This window comes from Patiria miniata, unplaced genomic scaffold, assembly GCF_015706575.1.
Source record: "Patiria miniata isolate m_02_andy unplaced genomic scaffold, ASM1570657v1 HiC_scaffold_3, whole genome shotgun sequence".
In the NCBI taxonomy this organism is placed as follows: domain Eukaryota; kingdom Metazoa; phylum Echinodermata; class Asteroidea; order Valvatida; family Asterinidae; genus Patiria; species Patiria miniata.
Window position 1 is genome coordinate 12,212,441 of NW_024037069.1, and position 15,278 is coordinate 12,227,718.

Genomic DNA, 15,278 nt, shown 5'->3' on the forward strand with positions numbered 1-15,278 from the left:
CTAAAAAAAAATGGTACAATCGAAAACAATTTTTTTTTTTCAATATTAAATCTCAACATAAGTAAGTCGTTTTGAGCACCACATTAAAGAAAAAAAGACCAGGCTTTCCAATACTTTTTGTTTCATCTCATTTGCTTTTGTCAATCCAGAGATAACTCCAGTTTACTGCGGAACACAAAAATCGAGTTTGTTTCTTTTGCCAAGTTGCAATCTTTTGTGAGCTTCAAGACAGCATGGCACAGTACTCGAAACAACTCTGCCCATGCATAAAAGTGGCACAAAATCGATTTTGGTGTATCGCACTAAATTGATTATATCTCTGAATTGACAAAAGCAAATAAGATCAAACAAACACTATTGTAAAGCCCAGTCTTTGTTCTTTAATATTTTGCCAAGTAAGAATGACTTATTTTGAAATTTCATATTTAACCAATTTTTATTCTGATTGTACCATTTTTTTTTTAGACAGGCTGTACTGCATACTCATTGTGATAACTGGTCTCACAAACAGAATTTACTTGGTTGAAAATGTGGACGTTTTTATGAATGCCTAATTAATCAAAATCTAGGTAGGGCCCAATTTTATGGCGCTGTTAACAGTTAGCAGAAAAGTTGCTCTTACTATAGCAGAAAATTGTGCTGACCTTAAGCACTGTGTCACAGCGTGGATGTGCTAACGGTTGCGCACACATGGAGATTTCTATTGTTACATCACTGATTCCAGCAACTTTTTCCTCTGAGGTAAGCGTGCTTATTGCTGTACTTACTGCTTACTGTCTCCAGAAGTAGACAAAGGCTCTGTTAGCAGAACATTGTGTGCTTAGCAGCGCCATGACATTGGCTTCCTGGGCAACATGTGACTTAATTTGTCTGGTTTGCTCATATTTATGTTTTTTTCTTCCTCAACTTTCCTCTGCCACAGGTTGTTCAGATGAAGTACGTGCCCGTCATCGTCATCTTGATTGCCATCTTCGCTGCAATTGTACAATTCTTGGTCGCCATGTCATCTTCTGTATGACAATGCTCTTGTTAGCTGCACTGCATGGATAAAAACAAAAAAGGAGGAAAAACCTCCCCCCAAAAAAAATTCAATCAATCAAAAACCAATTATAAGATGGAATTTTGCGTCGGGGTGATATAAATCAATATCAATATAAATCAAAAACCAAACAAACACCTGTTGCATGCACATTTGTATTTAGTCACAGTTCATGAAACTTCTGAATTCGTCGCAGTTCATGAAACTTCTGAATTCGGAACAGTATGACAAAATCTCTTACAAGGCTGTAGACTTTTCAGGTACAAATAGATTCAGAACCAGAATTTCTTGAAAATACATTTTCTTCAGTTTTCATTTTTGTTTGAAAATGGTGCGAATTCCTCTCTGAGATGGCTGGTAAACTTGGAGCCATCTCATGCTTCACTTATCACCTCTCATTCCAGTTGATAGGCGGCAGAGAATTTGGTTTCCCTGCGTTCGATAATTTAAATTGCGTGGGTGCCGCCATTAAAATTTCATCAAAACTGATAAATCTACACTGTGGGAATGCTTTGCTTGATTTTTTATTTTTTTTATTTTTTTATTTTTTACCTTTACTTATCAACCAAAAGTTTATCAACTTCTGGATAAAAATAAAATGCAAAAGCAAAAGGCCAAAAACAGGATCGAAAGTGTTTGTGTTTTAGGCACACTACTCAGAGCTGTGAACTAGCCTGAAAAAAAAAGCTGCATAAACAATGTTTGGGAAAAGTTGAGTTTAGAAAGGGAAGGAAAACCCCTCAAAATAACAACAAAATATGATACAACAACCGTGGCGGGATTCGAACCCAGGTTTCAGAGTTGGATGCCAAAGAATGTTAATGTGACACTGAACCCTGCAATGAGAATTAAATTGTTAAAAGTTTCCTCATTTTCTTGTAAGCACAAAGGGTTCTTTCGTGTTTCAGTGAAATGAATTGTACGCACGAACTTAAGTGAAATTGTTCTTGTGAATTTGGAGACGCGGAGTTGTGCACAGTACTTTGGCCGTGTAGGTTGGGTGGTATATAAGCCATCTCCAGTTGCAGAGTAACTGCCTTACATGTCGGTAGCAGAATTTGGAATTGTAGAGAAATATTCAAAATGTTATTAGTTTCACATATCTCTGCAAGTGCAATTAATTTTGGCACTTTGTGAATTATGTAAGGAATTTGGCATGTTTGTTGTATTACTTAGTTGTTACCTTATTTCACCGTGATAGACAATCATGTCCGAGGTTCAAATCCATGCAGTGCAGTTCTCTATGTATATTTCTGTACATATGTAATTTGTACACCGTAAAAAGGTTGCGTCTTTTTTGTATTTCAAGGAATATATAGTAATCATGTAAATATGTGTACCTTGGGGCTGAGCATGAGGTTGACCTCTTGGGATTCCAACCACCAAAAACTGACGCTCTCACACAAAAACTCAGCGACCTGACCACAATGCATTGTGTTTCCTGTCTATATGCAATGATGTACCATCTTTTAGTGAAAGAGGCAGATTTCCTGTCGTTCTGTTTTCAGAGATTTCAATTTAGGAAGAAATTTTGAAAGTAAAAACCTTGTTGCTTTATTAGTTTTTCACTGTCCTGAGTAAGACAGACTAAATTATCTTTAGTTGTACGTTTGTTAGATCTTGGTGGGAAAAGTTCAAACTGCACAAAAATGGATCTGTTGATGGCAACGCACAGTGAATGAATTAAAAACGAAATTATCAGAGCCATATAGGTGGGCGAGGACATCCAAGAATTTGTTTACATTCGCTTATCTAGCTCCCAGACCTATGTTCTTGAAACTCAATGGTTCTTGAGTCTGGAGTGCTGACTGGTAACACAGCAACCGATGAAAACTGGTGTGCATTTGAATACATGTCCATGTTTTCATCGGATGACGTCAGCCCCCCCCCCCCCCCACCCCAACCCACCCTATATTGAAAGTCTGGATTCTTTTCTTCTTTTTTTCCAAATGAGTGTAAGCAGGGAACGGTTAAATTTGGCATGTAGGGTGGTCAAGTAATATCAAAGTCTGCCAAATTTTTCCCATTGTTCCATTTTATTTTCAATAACAAACCATTTTGAGGTCCTTTTCTCTAGCATTCTGGGAAAGGTGATCTCGTAGATTAATGTCACGTAGATTAATGAGGTAATTGTTAGTCAAATATCTGTTTGCTTGAGCAGACGTGCCACATAATACCTCAAGTGTGTTTCATATGGAGAGAATATAAATTTAAATAGGCGATAATTCAAGGTTTAACTTGACATCAAGGTTTCTGGAGGTTTTACCGGGTTTTGCGGGATATCGTTTAATGAATTTTGCATTCTTCTCTAACCCCACCAATAATTGTTTAATAGTGTCCTAATGAGCAGAATTAATGGCATCGAAATCTGTCTGTGTATGCATATCTCGTCTTCCACATAGTTAGGCCCACATTAAGCTCAGGCCTGGGATATGAGGATTCAGTATACAGAAAATGAACAAGGACCAAAAATTGACATGTTTTTTTTTCATGCTTTGATGTAAACCCTTCCCCAATAAAATGTGCCAATTTTGTACAGATCATGACTGTATCACAGTTGCATGGGCTTATAAGCATAAAATAGGCTGGAGGAAAGACTAGCAAAGATGTCTTGCTTAGCGAGAATCAGCTAAGCAATATATCCTTTCCCACGGCACTTTGCCTGGTACTGTTTTTTTCCCCCTCCGAAACAAAAAACTGTTGTAGTTTCATGGATATTTATTCTTAGGCCCTACCAAGTATTACTTCCAAAGAAGTATTTTCAGAAAAAAATTGACTTCGAGATTAGTTTGGTTGTAATGGTCCGTGTTGTAATTTAATGGAAAATGATAAAATCCTGTTGTCATTAAAAACAGGATGAAATGAGAATTTGATATTTTTGTATGTGTATAATGTGTGATTGTACAAACAAAAGATGGGTAAGTGAAGAGTAGATATGTTATTGTGTTGTACATAGCAAGTGTATATCGAGTTATGTTTGAGACGGTCCCATTTAGGGTCTACCATCTCTGCACGTCTGTTTCCCTGATCTTAATTTTCGATTGTTGGGTAGGCTGATATTGTTTGGAACAGAGCATTGGTGGAGCACACACACACACAAATCTAGTCATTATGTGACCTTTGTTTTGACATTTGAAAGGTCGTAGGTCCCTGGTCGATAATCAGGCCAACCAGATAAAACGGCGTTATGCAAAATGGGGTCGTGGCCCCAGAAAGTTCTGGCCTCCAAAGAGAGTGTGGTCGTTAGCTTGCTGGCTGCTTATTGGCCGACTTTTGATTGTTTGTTAAAGTGTGACACCAGGTTTCCAACCATCTTCCATCCGCTACCTCCCCCGCCATACTGCGATTTTTTTCCCCAAATATTTCGACATACCTTTTCTTTTGAATAGCACTTCTGTCCAGAAATCGATTGGAATGTGTTTTAGGGCCCTTTAAGCATCTTCCCTGCAAGTTTCAAGCAGTTTCATTTTTTTTCCGGCCAAATATTGAGAAAAATCCAAGGGGTTAAACTTGCATTTGTAATCAAAGTTGGCCCAAAATGACCTTTCTCCAAACAACACAGAAATTCCGTTGGAGGCAAGAGGATTATCAATCAATATTCAAACATCCAAATTTTTGAACGTTTTTGATAAAATCATAGATTTTGGGGGGAAACAATTCGGCGCAAGTTTTTTTGAATAGCACTTCTGTCCAGAATCGAGTTGGGATGTGTGTTCTTAGGCCCTTTATCTTCCCTGCGAGTTTAAACAAGTATCACTTCTTAGGGAAGCTATAAGTCTAGCCCTGTAATAAATCTGACTGTAATATACTCTTTGCAAAAAAGCCAACATTGTATGGTGTAAATAAGTTAGATTGTCTTTGTCATTGCGCCTATTTATGACAGCAAAGGCGACTGGGTGTACTGTGTAAGGAAGAATTGAGTTTGAGTTGAAGAATATAAATAATAAAAATTGTTTATTATGAACTTCAGCCAGTTTTCGTATTTGTTTCTTTTTTTTCAGTGGAATTCAACAAAAAAGCCTTTGTTTCTGTTCTGATTTTTTTTTTCTCCCTAGTTTCTTCTTTTTGTTCCATGCAAAATCTCATATACTTTGTACACGATTTTTGTACATGCCTCTTTTGGCATTGAAATTTGTCAAACATTGCCCTTATAGCAAAGTTGTGTCTCGAAGAGTGACGTCATGATTACGTCATCAGGGGTCACGTGACGTCATCACAAACGTGCATATTTTGAAGTCCTATATCTAAAGAACAGTAAGTCCGATTGGGTTGAAACTTGGTATGTGGGTAGACCGGGATGTGTTATAGATAAAAAAAAAAAAAAAAGGTAATGTCATGATGACGTCATCGTGCAATTTTCAAATGAATTTTTGTATTTTTGGACCTTGCCGCCATATCTCACGAACGCAACATGCAAAATTCAAAATTCTTTGTCCATTTGGTTTGTTAGGTAATAGGTATTTGCACAAAATTTTGAAAAATGTGTGACGTTATCATGACGTCATCAAAAATGCGATTTTTCAAACAAATATCCGAAAAGGTCCGATTGTCATGAACCTTGGTGGGTAGGTAGATAGTAGGTGGTGGGTAGGTACTAGTGTGCAAAGTCCGAAGTGACGTCACGATGACGTCATCGTTTGATTTTTTTATAATTTTTTAATATTTATAATTTTATTCTGCTTCCAAAATTGCACACTTCCTTTCATCGGGTTGAAACTCGGTATGCGGGTAGACCGGGATCTGTTATAGGTAAAAAATTTGTTACCGGCACTTTGGGCACTAAAATTAATCCGATTGCCTTTATACTCGGCACACACTTTGACCAGCATCTGAGGTTGCGTGCCGAACATTGCCGTCATCATGACGTCATCACGTGACCCGTGACGTCACAATATAGGTGCATATTTTAAAGGCCTATATATCACCAGAACTGCAGGTACGATTGGTATGCAACTTGGTATATATCTAAACCGGGATGTGTTATAGATAAAAATTGAAGTGACGCCACGATGACGTCATCACGTGACATGTGACGTCATATTAAAGATTGGGTTGAAAGTCGGTATGTACCTGGACCGGGATGTGTTATAGATGAAATTGAAGTGACGTTATGATGACGTCATCACGTGACAAGTGACTTTATATTAAAAGTGAAGACTTTGAAGGCCTTTGAAAGCCTAAAAAGTTAACGAAACAGCCCTGTGTTTGTCCACAAACATAAGTCTAGTTTGGTCTCTGTTTTTGCTTGCGTAAGTAGAGAGTACAGTATCTTATAGATAAGCATGGCCCAAACTTTAAGGACCCATTTCCCTACATTCATACGACCGCCGACGGGCGCAAGATGGCTCTGGAAGATATGTTGTACATGTACATGTATACAAAGGAAATTTCAAAACACCAGTGTTTAAGAAGGAACACGAAGAGGCCGTAGGCAGCAGGTTTCGGCTCTTTCCTGGGGTCTTAATGTGGAATACATGTACTTTGGTATTCTCCGTACATTGGTTGACTACGCTGCTGCCCGTTTTGTCTTTATGGCAAATGTGCAACAGTTACACTGAACTTTACCGAAACGGCATGGGTGCTCGTTTCATCTTAAATGAGATTGCCAAAAAGAAACTCACAACTACTCATAGTTTGCGAGTTGCGACAGTTTGTTACCAAAACATAAAAGGTAAAACACAAATGTAGCCTACAACTTACATTGCCAGTATCGTTTTTGCCTTTTGCAGATGCCAAATAGCACACAAAATATAACCATACCGAACTGAGTGTTAATGATCATTGCAGAAATACAGAAAAGGAGCTAATGCAGGGTGATTAAATCTTTCATATTTATAAGCAAAGACGTCTCATCATGATGTCAAAAGGTAAGGGCGTGTATATGCATGCACGTATAGGTTTGGACATAGGTTCCTAGCTCCGTGACCTTTACGTGCCACTATCAACTAGTGATAAAGGTATCCATAGTTGGGTCGCAATGCGAAATCCAGTCTTTTATAACCTTATATGGAAACATGGTCTCACAATAGTTAACGAGTTCTCAGTATTCTGTGACCTTTCGTCCTTGCCACACTACCCAGTCCGGCATTTAAAAAAAAAAATCGGCATTTAAAAAAAAATTAATTTTTTTTGGGGGGGGGGTGTATTTTATAGGTTTTCCCGGCCATTTTAAAACATTTTTTATTCAAATTCACAAGCTCTAACATTCATTTTCGTCCGAGAAAAATTTCACCTCTTAACAACACCAATGTAGTCATTAACCGTTCAGTTTCAAAGTTTGGTTACCGTCTTTCGTCACCGGGTCGAGAATATTCGTCATTACAGATCAAATTTGTCTATGCTGTTGCCAAATGGCAGCATTTCAGGGATCGAATTTGTCTTCTTTAAATCAATAAGACGAATTTGATTTCTGAATAACAAGCTTTGGCGTAGACGAGACGAAATCGAATACACCGGGACAACAACGTGTGCTCGTTGTTTAAATTTGCTGGAACTGAATTTGAAATTGTCTGACAAAAGTTGAAAGTGCACTAAATCGATGTTGATGATCGAATTTGAATATTAGAAACGGTGAATTCGAATGATAAACGTTCTAAAATAGCCGGGAAAACCTATATTTGGTCGATTCAAAACAAAATATGTTGTCTTCATGGTGCGATGGTTCTGTTGCGGGATATGAGACATTTTTTTATTTCTGATCAAATGCTTTCCCCAAGTGTTTTAATTTGTGGTTTCAAGTTCCGTAATTGTCTGAAAAACATTCTCAGGAAGTCACCACAGACGTTTAAAATCACACACCGAATCACTAGCTATGAATACATCTCATAAACAATGATGAAAATAAATCATTCCTTGTATGCCGTTTAATTTAAATCGTAAGTGCCACAAAAATATAATCCATGGGTTTTTTTAAACACTGAAAACTGAAGGCTGTTTCGATAAAAGACAAGTTGTGTTTCGTTACTTCTCCAAAGATGTCAGATCTAGTCTCCAGGTTTGGCAATACCAGAATCACTGATAGTTGACTTCATACAGTGAATTCTATCTATTGCCAAAAATAGAGAGTCGAGAGTTGTTTTGGTAGCGGCTGGTAGTTCTTGAAGAATGCCAAAACTTGACCGATTTCTCTCTATTTTTCAAAACTTTATTCATCCATGAACAGAGAACATCTGGTCGTCACCAACGTCAGACGTGGCACTGAATAGAATAAAGTATCCAAAAGCTTTATTTCGAAAAGAAACATTACCGAAATGTTTTCAGCTGCCATTCATGCCGATATTTCGTCTGTGATTGCGTATGGATAAGATTTTAACCGTCACTTCGTAATAGTTTGACTTTGTTCAATGTACTTTAAGTGTGCATGCCTGAATACCATCTTTCATCAGATACGTTACAACTCCTTGTTTTTGTCTCGTTTTCTCCTAATGAGGCATATATCAACTACGTTTTCTTCAATAATTGCGATGACATCAATGGCGGATCCAGACGACGATTGGGGGGGGGGGGGCCAGAAAAAGGGGGGCTGCCAAAAAGTGGGTCCAAAAATTACGGCGTGGGGGCGGGGCCCGCTTAAGGATACCGAAAATGTTTTTGGATTCTAGATGTTCTGTGGTGCGATCTGAGGCAATTTCTGACAACTTTGACCCATTGTTTTTTAGGAAAAGATGGTGGTGTACGCAGTGCCTGCCTTTATTACGATGTCACTTAAAAACAAAATTGGGTTTGTTTTTTGGGGGGCCATGGCCCACGTTGCCCCCCCCCCCCCCTGGATGACATAACGCCTATTTATAGTACGTTGGTGAGGAGGATACATTTTTTTAATGCTGCTGTTAGAATTGGTTTTGGTTTGGTCCCTCCGGTCCAACAGACTATATGCGTAGCAGTCAACTTTGAGGACAAGTCCTGTGTTGCACTGGGATATGCACCGGAGTAGACATTTTTGTCTTCATTGTTACTGAATTAAATTGACAAAACAAAACTCGCTCTAAGATGGCCGCTATATGCATTCGGTCTATGTGTGTACATTAAAACTATAGTTAGCTCATAAGCAATATACAGGGTGAGTTTAAAAAAAAAAAAAAAAAAAAAAAAAAAAGAGAAAACCCAAATTGCAGGACCATTTTTTCAAATGACGTTCTGCATGTAGAACTTTCAAAATCAAGGATATGAAAGCCTAATTAATAAGCCTTCTTTTAAAATAAGCATCATTCAAATCACTTATTTAGTTTGTAAGTTACGGAATTTTGAACACACACACCGTTTTAAAACTCTGTCCACGGATTACAAAAAAGGTATACAGGATTAATTTCAACAAAACGAAAACCATTCATAGGGATGTGTGTACATTGTTTTCGTTTTGCTTGAAGAACACTTACCCGTGTTTGTGATCTGTGGACAGGAACTTTAAAGCAGTGTTTGTGTTTAAAATTCTGTAACTTGAAAAGTACATGAGTGATTTGAATGATTCTTGTACTAAAAAAAAGCTCATTAATTGGGCTTTCATATCCTAGATTATGAAAGTGCTAGAACGTCATTAAAAATAATGGTCCTCGTATTTGGGTTTCCTTTTTTGACTTCCCTGTATTGTACGTTTTCTTTGCGTGGCTGCTATTCTTAAAATAAATCTTATTTCTCTCAGAAGGGGTGTCCTCAATGTCCTTTGTAATGAAGCATATACATAGGCCTATACATGGGATTAAAACCAAGATATCAGCCATTATGTTAAGCATTCATTCAATCTTCAAGTTGATCAAACGAAAAGAGCACATGTGTTGACATTATGAGAATCTTCCAAACTGCACCTTTCTTTGGGGGTGTTTTGTTAATTAATATATTGAAGACACATGGAATTAAATGTCGTTTTTTGACTGCAGAAAAGAAACATCGTGAAGGTTTGCAAAATTTCTCGAAGTTTTAAGCGCTACAGTTGAAAAAAATAGACCTACATTTAAAATCAAATATACGTAGCGGCCGAATTATTATGAGTTTTATTTCCACATACAAAAATGGTATTTTCAACTAATTCTACTACTTACCTTTTCATTTTAACATCTAACCAACCCCCAAAAAATATCTCGGATGTTATTTGCTGGAAAAATTGTGTTATTACAAAAATGCCTGAATGCACGAATATAACACCTAAAACTGCAACAGAAACTGCATGAACACATACATTTGTATATTTTTTCACATGACGCTTGTCTGCTCCTTATTATAATTAGGAAGTCCTTAATTAGGTACTTCTAGAAACCTGTCGATCTGGAAAATAACTAGATTCTCGGTTTGTTGTCCTGATTCGAGGCCTAACATCTTACGTAACACGAAGCGCGGCATCCCGAGGCGTGAAAGGTTTCATCATTAGCCGAGTATTCTTCCGGATTCGTCCACGATAATGATTTTTGTCCACCGGAGAAACCTCGAAGAAGAAACCTCGTTTAGCCAGTATTCTGATCTAATGCCGGGGACAGGAAGGCGACTGACGCCGCGGAGGTGTGAGACGTAATCCTGGTCGCTCGTCAACCTACGCCGTCTTTGCCACTAGCAAAAGTTGCCGCATGTTATCAAAAAAGCAAAATGTGCTAGTGCCAAATACGGAGCAGGCAACATGTTTAGGATTGCTTCAGGTCCATTTCCAGAAGAAGAAAAAAGGAACTCCATACAACCAAAAAGGATTTTTTTAAAAAATCTCTCATAAGCTAAGCCAACAGACCAGATATCCCTTCATAAATGCACCAAAGACAAACAATAATTAGGAACTTTCTTTCCAACGTCTTTCTCATTCACTGCAGAAACTGAGTTTAGCAATTTCTAAACACTTTTCTAAACACTTTCTTGCTATTACTTTGTAAATATGTTTAGGGGGTATTGATGGATAGTGAACAGTAATAGTTAGTATTGTTTAGCTTCCAAACATGTTTACAAAGTGACAGCAAGATTTTGTTTAACAAGTGCTAAACCCAGTTTTTGGAGTGTTCCTCATGAAGTAATCTTTCCAATAATTGGTTAAAGATCTGGTTGAGTATTAAAGTGGATTTAAATTAAGAATGAATAACGGATTGCATGTCAAAATATATAAGCAATGAAGGTATATCAGAGAATATTTAACTGATTTAACAGAAAAGGGTTTTGAGCTTCATGTGGGTTTGAAGATATGTCAAAATTTGAGATCATAGAATCAGGATGTGGGCGGCTTATGATTGAGCCCTTGAGGGAGCCCTCAACTGAAGATCTTTAGAGGATGTACGCTTAACCTGCTACAGCTCCGAGAATTAATTGTAGGTACCGGACAATGGTATATGGATCGACAGGCTGATGACCGGTAAATTCCCGAGTCTTGACCGGGTTCATGAAGCTTTCTCCCCCGGTGAACGTTGTCGCCTTGCACGGTGATCGTCCGTCACTTCGGGCACGGCATCACAGAACTCACTGACAATTTAATGTGATCAGGAACAGTGAATTCTACAGTGCCATACAAGAAGTGAGGCAGCAAGGATGAGTCTTTGTACAACACACACCGAAGCCCAGTTTAAAAAAGAAGAAGAAGCAGCATCTGCTCGTAGAGACTACTTACCTAAAGACAATTAAGCTTGGTATCCCGAACTTACCATAGGCCAGAATGAAAAAAAACGTCCATCACCCGCCGACGGTGAGCTGAGACACAGTGTTTGATTCTACAGCATAAAACGTCGGCACTGAAGGTGGGCGTCGACGGACTTGGTATGCAGAAAGAAAAGATTTGTCGTTATTTTTACGATACACAAAGATAAAAGGTAAAAATGTCCGAGTGAGTCTGGTTTCACCTCATTAAGGGCCATAAATATACAAATTGCGTGGGATGGAACAGGGACCGGAGTGATAGCTTCAAAGTGTTTCTTCAGGGAGGCCGGGCGGGCGATCGTTAAGCACGGGATGGTTCTATGTGACCTCTGCGCCACTCGGTAGATGCCAACTAGCTTACTATACTGCGTCACGTAGTATGGCAGCTTCCAATTTTGCGAAAGACGGTGTGCTTTTTGTCAGTGCTTAACCCCTTAAAATACACCAGTTTCTGTGTTGAACTACATAACTTTGCTTCAAATGCTGCCGTCAATACCGTTAAAAAGATTAAAACAGTTAGAACAGTTTAAAATTGGGAAGAAAGAAAACCGGAATTCGCGAAACCCAACCTGGCATAATGCTATGCTTTCTTCGTTCACATATCAGCCTACCGCAAACGAACCGGTAGTAGACAACTGGGGCGATTGGTCTTGCAGCGCAGAATCAATCGACGGATCTGTGCACGAACTGTTGACGTTCGGAGTTCGGCCGATCCGAATGGACGCGGCCTCGCTCCAGCAGGGGCAACATTGCCGAAAGAGGGCGCTATAGGACAAGAACGCTCAAAGCCGTCTATATACTTTATTCACGAGTCGGCCATATTAAACTGAAAGCGAAGTAAACTCTTCATTTTTGGAACTTTCGTATAGAAATGAAAGCAACATTACAAATTAATACCAGTCTGCTCTGATGAATACATGTAATATAAAACTTGTAATTAAACATAACCTCAATGTTTTAAGCCACATTTAAAAAAAAAAAAAAAAAGAAGAAGAAGAAGAAGTGAGGATTGGAAAGCATTCCAATCATAAAATAGTATGGCACCATATCGAGAGATATGACGTCAGATGTGGCATAATTTTATACAATGTATTTTGTAATTGCTTCTTAATAATTTCCCCCTTTCTGATTCCTAAGTTCTCGGACTTGACCTATTTAGCGAGAGAATACTGATCTCAGGTCGGCGGCCACTGACATGGTCGTCGCACATGCGTGTTCCATTTCTAAACATTTATGTATGATCCTAACGCCTTATGCAATTTGAAGGGGGAAAATGGGGTAATTGAACTTCCCGGCTCGCTAAAGGACCAAACATTCCATTTTGGATTTAGCCTAAATGAGCGATTCGGCTGCTAACTTCTATACATGGACTTCCTGGGGGGGGGGGGGCTGACTTATAAAAATACATACCGATTTATTTATTTATGGAATTTTCAGCACTGTTCCGAATTTTAAAAAAATGTGTGATTTAAATCATCGACCTCTGCCATGTTCAACTCAGTCGGCTCCGGGTCGGGTACCCTGACTTAACATCTCAGTACACATACAACATTCCCCCGTTCGTTAATTATTTACTCCTGAATTATTTACGAAAAACCAGGGGTGCAGAAAAGGGAGGCATCATGTAAATGAGGCACGAGAGACAGTGGATGTGCACCCAGCGTTACAGGTTGGTCATAGATGCGGAGAAGTACGGGGCCAAGAACGCGATACGAGGCGACAGTCTGACGCGGTCTGGTCTGGCGAACCTATTATACATGCAGTTATGTGAAACAACCTCTTCTTTTATTTATTCGCCATTTGAAGACACTATTTTAAAAACGATTTTCTTTTGTTGCTTTGTTAATTATACATACATATGTATATTTTTTTGTTTTTGAAATGTATTCGTAAATATCTGTATTATCTTAGTTACTTCATGGTTGTCAAGGTACCGCACTTTCTACCTAATGAAGGTGGATACCGTTATTTTCGTTCGGTCCATCTTGATTCATGTCTGTAAATACTAAAATACAAGTGAAATCAACACTCCAAAAAATAACTAATACCGAAAAACGGTCTGTGTATGAAACAAATACATGGGTATATGCCCACAATAATCTGCTCCCATGATATTTTTTTGTTGTTGCCCAAGGCGTAACGGGTTCAGCTTATAGACGGCAATTCCTCTGAAAACATGACTCTCATTTTAAACAAAACAAAAAGAAATTGATAATACGAGGAACATGCTGTGCGCTAGCCGTTACGCACCATGGACTAGCAAAGATGAAAATAATAGTGACGACATTCACAAATGCACAACCTAAATTCACTTTGTTGCCATGGTACCAATAGGTGCATTTTGATCTCGGTAAGCCACAATCAGAGCCAATTCTAGCCGGGTCCTTCAAAACTCGAATCAATAACAAAATTCAACAGTTTACTCCCAAAAAAAAATAATGTCCGCCGACGTAATGATGACGTCAACAACATGTATGACTACACAGAACTTGATAGACGCACGCACACCACACATACCTTTAGCGTGGATGTAGATATACGTCATTTTGTTATAGGGGTGTATTTTTAATAATCTTTTACGAAAGTGCGCCTGTCTAAGAATTACAAACAAGAACGAGTTAGACTACATTTAGCAGTAGCCAAGAGACCTTGTTGCGGCGCAGGGCATTGTTCCTCATACATAAGGTTGCAGAACAGTTAATAAAGTAGCATAAACCCCAGTGATAAATACCCCCACTTCCAAAAATCAGGAAACAAAGTCACAACTCACCAAGGTGTTTGAGATTCACACCAAATTAAAGCTTATTTGATCATCTTTTCTTTTCCGTTCAATTTTGTGAGGGTAATTCCATGAATTTTGTGAGAAATTTCCATCGAAAGATGAACACCCCTAAAAGTAGTCCTGAAGCCCATCGCCATTTTGAAAAATTATGCCTATGCTCCGCATTGCAAAATAGAGCAATTTCAACGGGCCAAATTCCACAGAAATACAAGCCTGCAGTCCTGTTCACGGCTTCCATGACCATTCTTCTTTTGTTTTTACAAACCCTCAAGTTCATGGCCTACAAAATACTCTTGTGGCAGAGAATTTGAGGGCATATTTGCCCGTGTAGCAATCTTGGGCTTATTTATTGGCCCGCAACCATAAGGCTTAAGCATGAGTTGACCTTTTGTGCTGGTCCTGGCTCCCTGCTGTACTTTATTACGAGTGCGGCTATTGGTAACCAGCGATTCAACCTCGGCAGGCGGACTAGGCTTTTGAGTCAAGCTATGGTTGATTATAACATGAGTTGGAGCGAAATAAGTCGGACTACACTCAACCAAAAAAGAAAATCCCCCTTAATACTTTTTTTGTCTAACTCAAAAACTACTGGGCACCTCTCGCTCAAATAACGACTAATTAGTACAGAAATTTCTTAGCAATCCAGCCATACTCTTTATTTGGCCCAAAACAGTTATAATGTGTACAAAATTATGCAATTTATGACAAACTGCTACCGAAAAAAATTGGCACTTTTGTATACTTGCAAGGTGAGTGTAAACCACAACTAAGTATAAAAAAAGTGCAACTGTTTTCGGTATCATTTGTCATAAATTGCATAATTTCGTACACAATATCACTGTTTTGGGTCAAATAAAGAGT

The 15,278-nt window shown here is 38.5% G+C and overlaps 1 protein-coding gene across 2 annotated transcripts in view; it reads left to right on the forward strand.

The window, feature by feature from the left end:
• Positions 1 to 5,008, forward strand: part of LOC119737189 (sarcolemmal membrane-associated protein-like) — a 54,426-nt gene extending 49,418 nt beyond the window's left edge. For both annotated transcript variants that reach the window (XM_038211366.1, XM_038211367.1), the window contains one exon: positions 923 to 5,008. In XM_038211366.1, coding sequence (XP_038067294.1) covers positions 923 to 1,018 — 96 coding nt within the window. In that variant the 3' untranslated portion in view covers positions 1,019 to 5,008. The remainder of the gene's footprint in view (positions 1 to 922) is intronic.
• Positions 5,009 to 15,278: the final 10,270 nt, after the last annotated feature.